A 12,898-nucleotide genomic window follows, 5' to 3' on the forward strand; every position below is an offset into this window, starting at 1 on the left:
GAAATTTCTCCGCGATCTGTTCAGCGGGTTTCTTACGTTTTTTCTGGAAGCCTACCCAGATGATGTTAAACTGGCCTGCCGGAGAAAGTAGGCCATGGTGCAACAAAAAACTCAATTTGAAATCCTGTTTCTAAAAGGTAAACATTTTGAGGAGGTCTTTGAGGGTGGGCTCATGCTTTCTGCCTCCCTCTTCATTATCCTTAGAGTATGGCTGCTACATGCATGGTTTCTGGCTAGTAAACTGATGGGAATAAAGTAATGCTGCTTTGTTTTCATAAATGGTGTCTGGGACATGGTCCGTATTTAAGAGTTGTGTTTTACTTGCTGATCTTTTTTTTTTGGTCCTGCTGTTTATATATAGTTGAGTTGTTCTAACATCATCTCTAACGGGGCATACCAGTCCATCACTGGATTGTCCTAGGAGGGAGTTTTAGAATGAGCACTTGCTAGCTTACATGTACTGGGTTCTAGATAATAGGTTCTCACTGAAGTTTGGTATGAGCCTGGCTTGATGAAAATTTTATTAACATTTGAAATTTGAATGTTTCTTTAAAAAAATCTTGCTAGACATTGGTTACATTGTGGTTATTCAAAGAAACTAAACCTCAAGTGTGTTTGATGCTGTATAAGGGGTAGCACAGAAAAACTAAAGGCATTAAGTGACCATAAGTGATCTGAATGGTTTGTACTTTTGCCTTTGTTTTGAATGGTTTCAGTTTTGGTAGGAGGGTAAGGGAGGATCTCATAGTAATTTATTTATACATAAGAATGTTAATATGTCTTAAAAATTTTTTTTTTTTGATGTTTATTTGAGAGAGAGAGAGACAGAGAGATGAGTGGGGAGGGGCAGAGAGAGAGGGAGACACAGAATCGAAAGCAGGCTCCAGGCTCTGAGCTGTCAGCACAGAGCTCGATGCAGGCCTCAAACCCACAAACCATGAGATCATGATCTGAGCTGAAGTCGGATGCTCAACCAACTGAGCCACCCAGGTGCCCCTGAGTATTAGTATATCTTAATGTTAGTTTGCCTCAGTCATGAAAATCGTCGTTCACTTACTGTTACCGATGCTGCGTTACCTGCGTGACTCCATGACAGAGGCCTCCCTTGAGGGCCGTGCTGTCTGAGAGACCACGGTGGCCTCAGGGTCTCCGCATGCGCACAGCTGCTGTCGAGGGGCACGTGCTGGTGGCATCATCAGTATTCAGTTGAATTTTGGTCTAAACGTGCACCAGCCCATCTCTGCAGCCTGACCTTTTGCTTCTCGGGGCCATGGCTCACGATTTCAGGGTACAAGACACAATTGTGGAAGGATGTCTTCTATCTGCTGGGCTTACCACTTGTGCATTTTATTTCCACCGCAACGCAAAGTGGGGTGTCTGTGCTGTAGAGTCACGTACAGCAGAGGGACTGAACGAGGCCACAGAACATGCTGTGTGCGTTTTCCGAACCTTTCAAAACTTTTAAGTTAGGAAATATTTCAAACACACAGAAAAATAACAGTCAAAAAACTTACTATTATTTTTTAATGTTTACTTGTTTTTGAGAGAGAGCGAGAGAGAGAGAAGCTGAGTGAGCAGGGGAGGGGCAGAGAGAGAGGGAGACCCAGTCTGAAGCAGGCTCCAGGATCCAAGCTGTTCGTACCATGCAGGCACTCCCCCACCCCCCTCAAAAATATAACTTATATAGGTAGCACTGTTCTAGGGCTTTCTCTGCTTCCTTATTTATATATAAAACTCACTAAGCCTAGGAAACAGGTTGTATTATTATGCCCATTTTACAGATGGAGAAACTGAGATACAGATAGGTAGAGCAACGTGCCGAAAGTCACACATTTGGCAAATAACAGAGCTGGGACTTGAATCCAAGCAGTCCGGTGCCAGAGTGCATGGTCTTGACCAATACAATGCACTCTGTTGACTTTCAGAAATACAAAATATAATGGAACAGATAGAAATGATACTTTCACCTCATTTTAATAAAGGTTAACATTTCACTGTGTTTGTTGTTTGTTTGTTTGTCTTAACTTCATCACACAAACAAGTGTTTTCTCATGTGTAGATGACAGATTGTGCTTAGACGATGGCCCTGGTCTTTATGTGGCCCATCGCATTGTGTTTCTGACCTTCAGCACCCCCCTTTCTAACACTGCCCCTCTCCCCCGCAGTTTGGCAGTAAATCCCTTTCCTTACAAGGGTAAGAACTCATTCAGCAGATATTTATGGGGTGCCTGCCACATGCCAGGCACTGGAGGTACAGTCAAGAAAAAGAACTGCGTTCTGTCATCATACAAGCTATAATCTCACCACGCGGGCAGGCAGATAATCTGAGTGCAAGCTGCATAATTTTGGGGGGATGGGTGAGTGATGTGGCCTTTAAAAAAACCACAGTCTTAAATTTGAGGATTTTAGTGATTTCTGACCTGCTTGTTAGGTTTCTTTAGCCTTGGGTCAGCAATTCAGTTCATTTGTATTTATTGTCTGGAACATACTTCCAGAATGATGGTCGAATTGGGAATTTTTGAAGTTCAGTATATGTTGCTTTCCTTCTGGAAAGTCCCCAGGCAGGTCTGGGTCAGCTTTGAAACCTTGCTCTGGGTCTGGTGAGCCCTACAGTGGGGTCCACTTGGTTTGTGCATCTGGTAATTTGTGGAACCTGGAGGGCCCACAGATGGCTCCCAGAAACTCCTGGCATGGCCTGATGGTTTTCAGAGCCCAGCCTCACCCAAGTTCCTGTGGCACCAAGAACTTGGAGACTGAGCAGTAAGGCGTGATTTAAATGGAGCGAACTTGCCGTTTTGGGCTCCCCACGCCTTATTCATTCACTATGTGTTCAAAAATAGTGAAATTAGCATATGGTAAAAATACATCTACAAATCATAAAATTAATTTATTAGAATTTGGAATGTAGTACCACATCAAAAAATGTTAGTATCAAGCATCTTGAAATAATTTATAAAAATGGAATGAATTAACAAAGTGACTTTCAACACTGCTGGGAAGTGTTTTTCTTCGTTATGAGCGTTACTGCAGGATGATGGCTCAGTTGTCCAGACTTTACTGTTCATTACAGTCGGCTAATAAGGAAGGAAGGGCTCATGAGTCTTTTCGATTTTCAGTTTTTTATTTCCAGCAGATGGTTCTCCGTGGTGGTCCCCCCCCCACCACTTTTAAAAAAAAAATTTTTTTTTTTATTTAAGGGATTAGCAAATGCTTTTGGAACAGATAGTAGTATTTTGGCATTTGTTTTAGTTAAGACTTTTGGAACCCATCACACAGAGTATCTTGACAGAAAATGGGCTCGTTCTGAAATGAGATGAAAAAGAGATGCTCCTGTCAGATATTCTCAGGAGGTGGCAGTGGCTGTTTCTAGACATATGCCATGACATTTTAAGAAAATTATATAATCATTTTTTAAGCGCCCCCCCCCCCCCCTTTCAAAAGTTCATGAAGTTTGAGAAGTAAGTGTGCTTCTCTGAGAGCCAGCTCTGGAGTTTAGCCTGCTCATTCAGATTCGGGTTCTTTCTCTGTTCACCAGCTGCTTGGCTCGGGGCAGCCGAACGAACATCCCAATGCCTCAGTTTTCTCATCTGCAAAATAGGGACAAGGGCTACTCCCTTTGCAGGACTTTTGTGAAAAGGAAAAGAGTGTAAAAGCACGTTTAAAGCCGTGAGGGACACGCAAATGTAATTTATGTGTTAATGCATGTGTGCAAAATTTTTTGCCAGTAGAAAGAAGCTTCACATTTTATGTTTTAATAACAGCTCGCTTATCTGAAATTAGTGTTTGATTCTCAGTCATCATAAGCTTTTTTTTCTTTTTCCAAGTGAATATTTTGAGGCTTGATGTTGTAGGACTTGGAGAGCTTATGATAAAAGACACTAATGGGATCCAGAGGACAGTATTATTATCTAAACCTGTGTTGATGACTTTGTGCTTTTAGGTATACCAAGCTTGGCTACGCAGGCAACACTGAGCCACAGTTCATTATTCCTTCATGTAAGTACAGCCCCACCCTCAACGTGTGTGAAGGACCGGGGTTCTCGGCATTGTGATTCTGTTTTCCAAAGCATATTCATTGACTTGCCATCTGCTTTTAGAAGATTGTCCTGGTTACTGGGGAGGGTTATTGATTTTGACACCTAGTCCTGAATACTGATATAGACCGTAGCTGTGGCCTAAAATCCCCCAACTTTCTGGCCCTTTGGTCCTCTTCTGAGAAAGCCCCTTGTCACCATCGTTGGAGTTTCAGCCTGGGTGGTTGGCTGGGGCTTTTCCTTCAGTCATAAATGTCTGAGCTGCCTTGAAGAAATCTGGTCCTTTAAGGTTCATTTGTAATTTTAAGTAAGTATAGTTTTATTAACTTAGCGACTCCGTGGACTGAGCATCCATTGTGCTGCACTGTTCACTCTATTGAATGCCCTTTAAAAAAAAACCCCAAAACACGAGAGGCCTGATGACTGTTTTATTGTGTTCAGAGTGTCTGCTTTTGTTTAAATTTTGGTCAGTAGAGAGTGATGGACGTAAAAGAAGAAATGTTCTCACATCTTGGCAAGAGTACGTCCTACCCACTCTTTGTTTCCCACAGGAGCCTCCAAGGTCAGGTCAGTTGTTTTTAGGGTAGAATTTTTCTCTGAAATTGTTTAAATTCCGGGTTATTATTTGGAGACCGTTTACCAGACTAACTTGTATCAGTCCAGGGGGAAGGGAAACACTGCCTCCTAAGTGTAGATCTTGTGCGATGAATTGTGATCTTAGAAGTTGTAAGGTGGTGCGGGGCCAGGGACCCAGTGAGGGTAGGCCCTTGTCAGCAGTATGGAACATTATGGAACATGGACAGCTTAGGAGAGCTGGGGAGAGGAGGCTTAGCGTTTATTCCAGGGAAGGCGCAGGCCTTTTTGGTGTATATGGGTACTCACCTCACTAGGAAGTGTACCCCAGATTCCTCGAGCACATGTTATTTATCTCATTCTCCTTCCTTCCTTGCTTGCTGTATAATTGATCATGAATCTGATTTCTAGGTCTGAACACCCTGGTACCATGGCGGGTGTCCTTAATAACAGGCACAATTTGTCTGCTGTGTTCTTTATTTAGGATTCATAATTTGGTGTATTAGTTTGCTGGGGGCTGCCGTTATAAAATACCACAGAGTGATGTCTTAAATAATGGAAATGTATTTGATCCCAGAATGGAGGCTCGAAGTCCCAGATCAAGGGGCCATCAGGACTGGTTCACAGTGAGGCCTCCTTCCCTGGTTCTCAGACAGCACCTCCTCACTGTGTCCCCACATGGCCTTTTCTCTGCATACAACCGAAAGAGAGATCTCTGTGGTCTCTTCCTCTTCTTATGAGGACAACGGTTCTCTTCGATTAAGTCCCACCTTACGACCTCATTTAACTTTTATTACCTCCTTACGGTCCCCACGTCCGAACGCAGTCACACAGGGGGCAAGGGCTTCAACATAGGAATTTTTAGGAGACGTAATCAGGTCCATCACGTCTGGCGCTTTGTAGGCTAGGTCAGTCCTTTGAGAATTTTATTATTGCGAATGCCCCGGAACTTGATCGTTCCATGTTGGATTGATAAATCGGACGTTCTGACTTTTCAAAGCAGATTGGATTTTAACCTTGCTAAGTGCCACGGCTCTGAAAGGCTGACCTTGCACCTCCTGCTTTAATGCGTTGCCGTTTCAAACTGCCAGCAGCGTTCAGCCGGCTGGCCCGTTCAACCCGTCATCATCAACAGGGAGGAGAACTGAAGTCAGTTATTAGCGGGATTTCATTCGCCGCCAGACAGCAAGGCGGCTCTCAGATTGGTGCTTTCAGAACCTTCACAGTAGCAGAAGCTAGAAAGAGCATAGAAAGTCGGAGAAGCGGGAGGAAAGCCACAGCTATATCGTCGGCTGAGTCCGTTGCAAGGGATGGAGAAGCCCCGGGAGGCGGGGTGACAAGATTTGGGGGCCCGGTTAGGATGCTGGGTTGGGTGCAGGGCCTCGGTCGCCCGGGGCTGTCGGCTTTCCTGCTCGTCTTCGTTCCGGGAGCTGAATCATTTTTCCGGCTCTAGAGGCTCCGTCCACAAGGTGAAGTTCGAGACGCACGCGCCGAAGTGGCACCCGCAGACAAGAGGTGGGGCTCGTGCGGATGTGCGTCAGCTCGTCGACGACGCTGGCGGACATGGGCGGGGCCCGCTGGGTGGGCGAGGCGCGTGCGGGCCCTCGTCGTGCCGGAGGCCACGGCCCTCGGCAGCCAGTGGTCCAGTGGCCGGGAACGTGGCCGGGAACGTGGGGGAGGGCCAGATGGCGACAGACTCTGTTCTCTCGAGGGATTTTACCTTTATCTCGCACCCGGGAATTTCCACGTTGTTCCCCGAAGGGCTCCCTCGGGCCTGAGCCAGCGGACGGGCGAGGTGCCGCGCGCCCCGGGCGGCTCTGCCCGTGTCCGGCGTGCGCTTCTGGGCGGCGTGTTCAGGATTGTTCGAGTGGAGGCTTTCCCGGCCTTTTTTTGGTCTTTAAGTTGTCGGAGTGTATTGAGAGTCATTGAAAAGTTTCCGGCAGAGGGGTGAGGACGTGTGTGGTGATGGTGTCCGTGGAAGGCGCACGAGGGAGGTGCGGGGAGGGGTCGGGAGAAAGTTAGGACGTGTCAGACCTTCGGCGTCGGAGGAGTTCGGTGTGAAGGTCCCGTTGGCATCAGGTGAAAGGCTTCATGCTCGGAGGAGCGTCTCCACGGGAGGTGGGGACTGAGCCCAGGGATGTTTTTGGGTTTTCTTTTAATGGAATAGTTACAAAAAAGTTTTTGGAGGTTTATTTGTTTTTGAGAGAGAGGGAGACAGAGAGAGTGAGCTGGGGAGGGGCAGAGAGAGAGAGGGGAAGAGAGAGAGAGAGAGAGAGAGAGAGAGAGAGAGAGAGAGAACGAGAACCCCCAGCAGGCTCCTCACTGTCAGCACTGAGCCTGATGCAGGGCTCCATCTTGCAAACTGTGAGATCATGACCTGAGCCGAAATCAGGAGTCGGATGGACGCGTAACTGACTGAGCCACCCAGGCGCCCCTATTGCATAGAGTTTTAAAAAAATGTTTATTTCAGCTAAAAACGGTTGCAGAAGATAATGTGGCACAGACCTGTGTACACACCCACTACTCAGAATGAACAAACGCTGACATGATGTCATCCTGTAAATCTGTAAACCCATGCATCAGAGTGGGCAAGGTCCTCTCCCTTTTCCTCCAGCCCATTCCCCTCTCTTGCTCTCCCTCCTCTGCCGGGAACTTCCTGTGGCCAGTGTGTTCTCTCCTGACCTTATGGGAACAGGGTTCCTTAACTGTATGTGGCCTTGTTCTGCCCGTTTAGACCTTTCTAAATGATACCATACTGTAAATCACTTTCAGCATTGTCCTTTTATAAAGAACCCGCCCCCCCCCCCCCCCCCCCCCCCGGAAATAGGTTTTTAAGATTTAGCAATGTTGATACATACAGTTCTTGATCAGAGTTCTAGCATTTGAATCTCAATTTTTTTTTCATTTGGGCATTTTCCAGTTTTCTCTGTTACACAAAATGGTGCAGTAAACCTCTCCTTACGCACACGCGCTAGTTTCCCAAGAGAAGATGAGGAGAAATGGGGTTGTTTCATCGTGCAGGTGTGCACCTCTTCAGCTTCTCAGCTGTTGTCAGGCTGCTCTTCTGAGTGCTTGTGCTGAGTTAAACTCCCGTAGGTGCTGGTAAAGGGTTTTTGTTTCCACACAGCCTTGACAAAAGTTGGTGTTGGTAGACTTAAATTTTCGCCAGTCTGACGAATGTGAAACGATGCATCATTTTATAAATTTGCATTTCTCTGATGACTAGTAAGGTTGGGCACCTTTCATTGCCTGTTCGTATCTTTGCCCATTTTTTCTATTGCATATTTTTTTAAATCTTTTTTACGGAGTTTTATGGAGTTGTCTTTGTATACTCTGAATATTAATATGTTGCAAATATTGTCTTCTATTTTATGGCACCTTTTTAAATGATTTTTTAAATCTAGACACGTAAAATTTTGATATAGTTAAAATATTCAGTATGCATTTTCCATTTATAATTTGTTTCTATCTTGAAAAATGCATTTCTACTCCAAAGTCATAAGGACTTTCTGCATTTTCTTCTGCGACAATTTTGAGTTTACTTTTTGAATATGGTGTGAGATAGTTATTTTACTTATTTTCTGAATGGAAGGACACTTGTCCCAGCACCATTTATTGAAGAGTACATTCCAATTTGTTATGCCTTTTAAATCATATTGAGGTACCATATATGCTTGGGAATATTTCTGGTGTTTTTATTTGGTTTCATTTATGCATTTGTTTATCTTCACTCCAAATTCATGCTGTCTTAAGTGTTATTACTTCAGCCAGTGTCTTGATATCTGGTAGGTGTGGTTCCTCTTCCCTTTTTTCTCAGAATAACCTCAGCTATTCTTAGGCCTTACTTTTTATTACAGATTTTATTTTATTTTATTAAAAAATTATTTATTTATTTATTTTGAGAGAGAGAGAGAGAGAGAGAGAGAGATCGTGACCTGAGCTGAAATCAAGAGTAGGACGCTTAACTGACGGAGCCACCCAGGTGCCCCTTTACTACAGATTTTAAAATTAGTTAAGGTCTATGAAAAATTGTAGTGGGGTTTTGATTAGAGACACATTCAGTTTATAGATTAATTGGGGAAGAATTTGACATCTTTATGAATTGAGTTTTTCTATCCATGAATATGGTATATATGATCTTTATTAATGGCTTTTGTGTTTTTCAGTAATGTTTTTGTAATAGACTTCATAAAGCTCATACACCTTTTACTAGATTTAACTGTAGGTACCCTTTGTGTTTGTTGCTGTTGTGAATTTTCTGAAATTACATTTTCTAATTAGTAATTGCTAGCATGTAGAAATGCTATTGAGTTTTTTGTTTTTTAATCCAGCAACCTTACTTGCTTCTCTTGTTTGTTCTATTAGCTTGGAGATTCTTGTAAGTTTTCTATTCAGAGTATTAACTGCAAGTAATGGTTGTCCCTTTCAATCTCAATATTTTATATATATATTTTTTGGTCTTTTGTACTGGCTAGAACTTCTCCTGCCGGAGTGACTAGAGCTGGAGGTAGTGGGTGCTTTTGTTAGTCTGATTTTAAAGACAGTGATTTTAGTGTGCCACTAGTCATTGCTCTTGGTTTTTGTGGAAATGCTTTTTTCAGGTTAATACAGTGCCCTTTCTATTTCTAGTTTACTGAGAGCTGATCATATGGTTTTGGATAGTTAAGGTCCTATAATATGATGAATTACATTAATATATTTTCAAGTATTAAACAGTCATTTATTTCATTCTTGAGATAAACCCTACTTGGTTATGAAATATCAACTACATGTTGAATTGTATTTGCAAATATTTATTTGGGTTTTTGCATCAGTGTTTAAAAGTGCGATTACTCTATAATTTATCTTTCTTGTACATTTTCGTCTGGTTTGAATATCAAAATTAGACTGGCTTTTGGAGATGAGTTTTTCAGCTTTCTTTTCTGTTCTTTAGAACAGTAAGTAAGATAGGAATTATTATTTCTTGAAGGTTTCATCAAATATATGACATTCTTTTGGGAAATATACTGGATGTATTAGTTAAGAAATTACTGTTGTCTGGTAATTACTGTAGTAAATGTTCCTAAGGTCTAGAATTTATATGTAAGTTTTGAGCACCTTTCTGATAATCTTCCCTAGATTACCCTCAGATGACCTTTTAACATTTGGAAAATAATCTGTTTCTTCTGGTTACCCCCATTCTATACTCCTACAGTTTTTTTAATCTGCAGAACTTTTACATTTTTCTTTACTAAGTTTAATCTTATGAGTTTTGGTTCGTCATTAAGCTAACTGAGGGGGTTTATTTTTTAATTTGTTTAAATAATTTACAAACTATATTTTATTTGTCTTCAAATATGTTATTTTGAGATAATTGTAGATTCATAGGCAGTGTAAGAGAGAGCTTGGAGAGACCTGTGTACCCTTCTCCCTGTTTCATCCAGGGCTACATCTTACATGGTTATACTATAGCATTAAAGCCAGGAAATGGAAATTGGTGCAGTGTGTGTGTGTGTGTGTGTGTGTGTGTGTGTGTGTCTGTTCTGTGTCTGTGTCTGTGTGTAGTTCTGTGTCCTTTTCTTCCATGTGTAGATTCCTGTGATTACCACTACAGTCAAGATGTGGAACCATCATATCACCACAACAGTCTCTCCTGAGCTGTTTCTTTATAACTACACTTGACTCTCCTCCCCACCATTCCTAACCTTTGGCAACTACTAATCTGTTTCTATCTCCATAATTTTGTGGGGTTTTTTTGGAGAATGTTTTATAACTGGAACCATCCAGGCTATGTCCTTTGTGATTGGCTTTTTCACTTGGCATAATGCCCTTCAGATCCATCTGAGTTGTTGTATGTAGTATTGACAGATAGTTTCTTTTTTTTTTTTTAACATTTATTTATTTTTGAGACAGAGAGAGACAGAGCATGAGCAGGGGAGGAGCAGAGAGAGAGGGAGACACAGAATTGGAAGCAGGCTCCAGGCTCTGGGCCATCAGCCCAGAGCCCGACGTGGGGCTCGAACTCACGGACCGTGAGATCGTGACCTGAGCTGAAGTCGGACGCTTAACTGACCGAGCCACCCAAGCACCCTGATAGTTTCTTTTTTTATTTGAGTCGTATTTCAATGTATGCATGTACCAGTTTGTTTAAACATTCATGTACTGAAGGACTTCTTGATTATTTCCGCTTTGTAGCTATTATAAATAGAGCTGCTATGAAAATTGTGTACAGGTTTTTGTGCGGACATAATTTTTCCTTTCTCTAGATAAATACTGTGTAGTGCAATTGCTGCATTGTATGGCAAGTTTATGTTTAGTATTATTAAGAAATTGCCAAAGTATTTCCCATAGTGGCTGTACCATTTTACATTTCTACCAGCTGTGTATGAGAGAGCCGGTGTCACTGCATCCTTGCCAGCATTTGGTGTTGTCACAGTTTTTTAATTTTAGCTCTTCTCATAAGTGTGTAGTTGTATCTCATCATGGTCTGAATCTTCATTTCTGTAATGGCCAGTGGTGTTGAACATCTTTTCATGTGCTTATTTTCCATCTGAGAATCCTCTTCTATTAAATGTCTCTTTATGTATTTTGCTCATTTTCTAATTGTTACATTTTTACTGTGAGGTTTTGAGAGTTCTTTATATATACTAAATAACGAGTCCTTTGTCAAATATATGGTTTGCAAACAATTTCTCCCGTTGTGAGCTTCTCTTTCCATCTTCTTCATAGGGTCTTCTGCAGAGCAAAAGGTTTAACTTTTGTTACACCAGCTTTTAGATTCATTGGTTTTCTCTGTTTTTCATTGATTTCAATTTCATTGATTTCTGCTCTCATCCTTCTTTCTTGCTTTGGGTTTTGTTTTGCTCTTCTTTTTCTAGGTTCTTAAGGTGGGAACATAGATTATTGATTTGAGACTCTCTCTCTCTCTTTTTTTAATTAAAAATTTTTTTCTAATGTTTATTTTTGGGAGAGAGAGACAGACAGACAGACAGACATGGAGTGTGAATGGGGGAGGGGCAGAGAGAGAGGGAGGCTGAACCAACTGAGCCACCCAAGGCATCCCAGAGAGTTTTTCTGTTTTCTAATGTAAACTTTTAGTGTTAAAATTTTCCCAGTTATCACTGCTTTTGCAGTGTCCAACACATTTTGATATTTTGTATTTTTGTTTCCATTCCATTCATGTATTTTAAAAACTTCCCTGAGATTTCCTCTTTGACACATTTAGAACTGCATTGTTCAACTTCCAGATGTTTGTGGGATTTTCCTGGTAACCTTTCTGTCATTGATTTTTGGGTTTATTCTGTTGTAGTCAAAAAGCATACTCTGTATAGAGTTTAACTCTTATAAAATTATTTATTCTTTACAGTTTATTTTGAGAGAGTGAGAGGGTGCGTGTGTACAAGTGGGTGAGCGGCAGAGAGAGAGAGAGAGAGAGAGAGAGAGAGAATCCCAAGCAGGCTCCTTGCTCAGTGTGGACCCCGATGTGGGGCTCGATCTCAATGACTGTGTGATCATGACCTGAGCAGAAATGAAGAGTCGGACGCTTAACCGACTGAGCCACTGACTGAGCCAACCCGTACAACCAACTGACTGTATGGTTTTACAGTGATTATAAAATTATTAAGGTTTCTTTTATGGCCCCGTATAAGGTTTATTTTGGTTCCACGGGCACTTGTAAACAGTATATACTCTGTTCTCTTTGGGTAGAGTATTCTGTATATGTTGGTTGGCTCCGTAGGTTGATGGTATTGTTGAGCTCTTTTGTCCTTCTATCAGTTGTTGAGAGAGGCATTGAGGTCTGCAGCTCTAATTGTGGGTTCGTCTGTTTTTCTCATCAGTTTTTGTCTCCAGACTTTGCACTTCCATTCTTTGTTACGTGCACGTTTAGGATTGCGGTGTCTTCTTGATGGACTGACCCTTTATCTTTTTTAATGTTCTTTTCAATTTTTTCTTTCTTTGTTATAAAATTTACTTTTTCTGATGGCAATATAGCCAATCATGCTTTCTTTGATTAACATTTGTGTGGATATCTTTTTCCATCTTTTTACTTTCAACCTACATATATCCTTATATTTGAAGAATCAGGTTCTTTCTCTTTTTCTTTTTTTTTTTTTAACGTTTTTATTCACTTTTGAGAGAGGGAGAGAGACAGTGCAAGCAGGGGAAGGGCAGAGAGAGAGGGAGACACAGAATCTGAAGCAGACTGTAAGCTCTGATCTGTCAGCACAGAGCCCGATGTGGGGCTCAAACTCACAAGCTCTGAGATCATGACCTGAGCCGAAGTCAGACGCTTGATGGACGGAGCCACCCAG

At 42.1% G+C, this 12,898-nt stretch overlaps 1 protein-coding gene across 7 annotated transcripts in view; it reads left to right on the forward strand.

Moving 5' to 3' along the window:
• The window catches only part of ACTR3B (actin related protein 3B), a 92,643-nt gene that overhangs the window by 17,095 nt on the left and 62,650 nt on the right, over positions 1-12,898 (forward strand). For 2 of the 7 annotated variants that reach the window (XM_043590015.1, XM_043590013.1), the window contains exon 2: positions 3,941-3,996. The exons of 3 other annotated variants lie outside the window; for them this stretch is intronic. In XM_043590015.1, coding sequence (XP_043445950.1) covers positions 3,941-3,996 — 56 coding nt within the window. Of the gene's footprint in view, positions 1-3,940; positions 3,997-4,373; positions 4,602-6,427; positions 6,555-12,898 lie in introns of those variants that run through there. 2 more of the 7 variants (XM_043590014.1, XM_043590020.1) reach the window with 2 other exon arrangements.

The sequence above is a fragment of the Prionailurus bengalensis genome, chromosome A2 (assembly GCF_016509475.1).
Source record: "Prionailurus bengalensis isolate Pbe53 chromosome A2, Fcat_Pben_1.1_paternal_pri, whole genome shotgun sequence".
In the NCBI taxonomy this organism is placed as follows: Eukaryota; Metazoa; Chordata; class Mammalia; order Carnivora; family Felidae; genus Prionailurus; species Prionailurus bengalensis.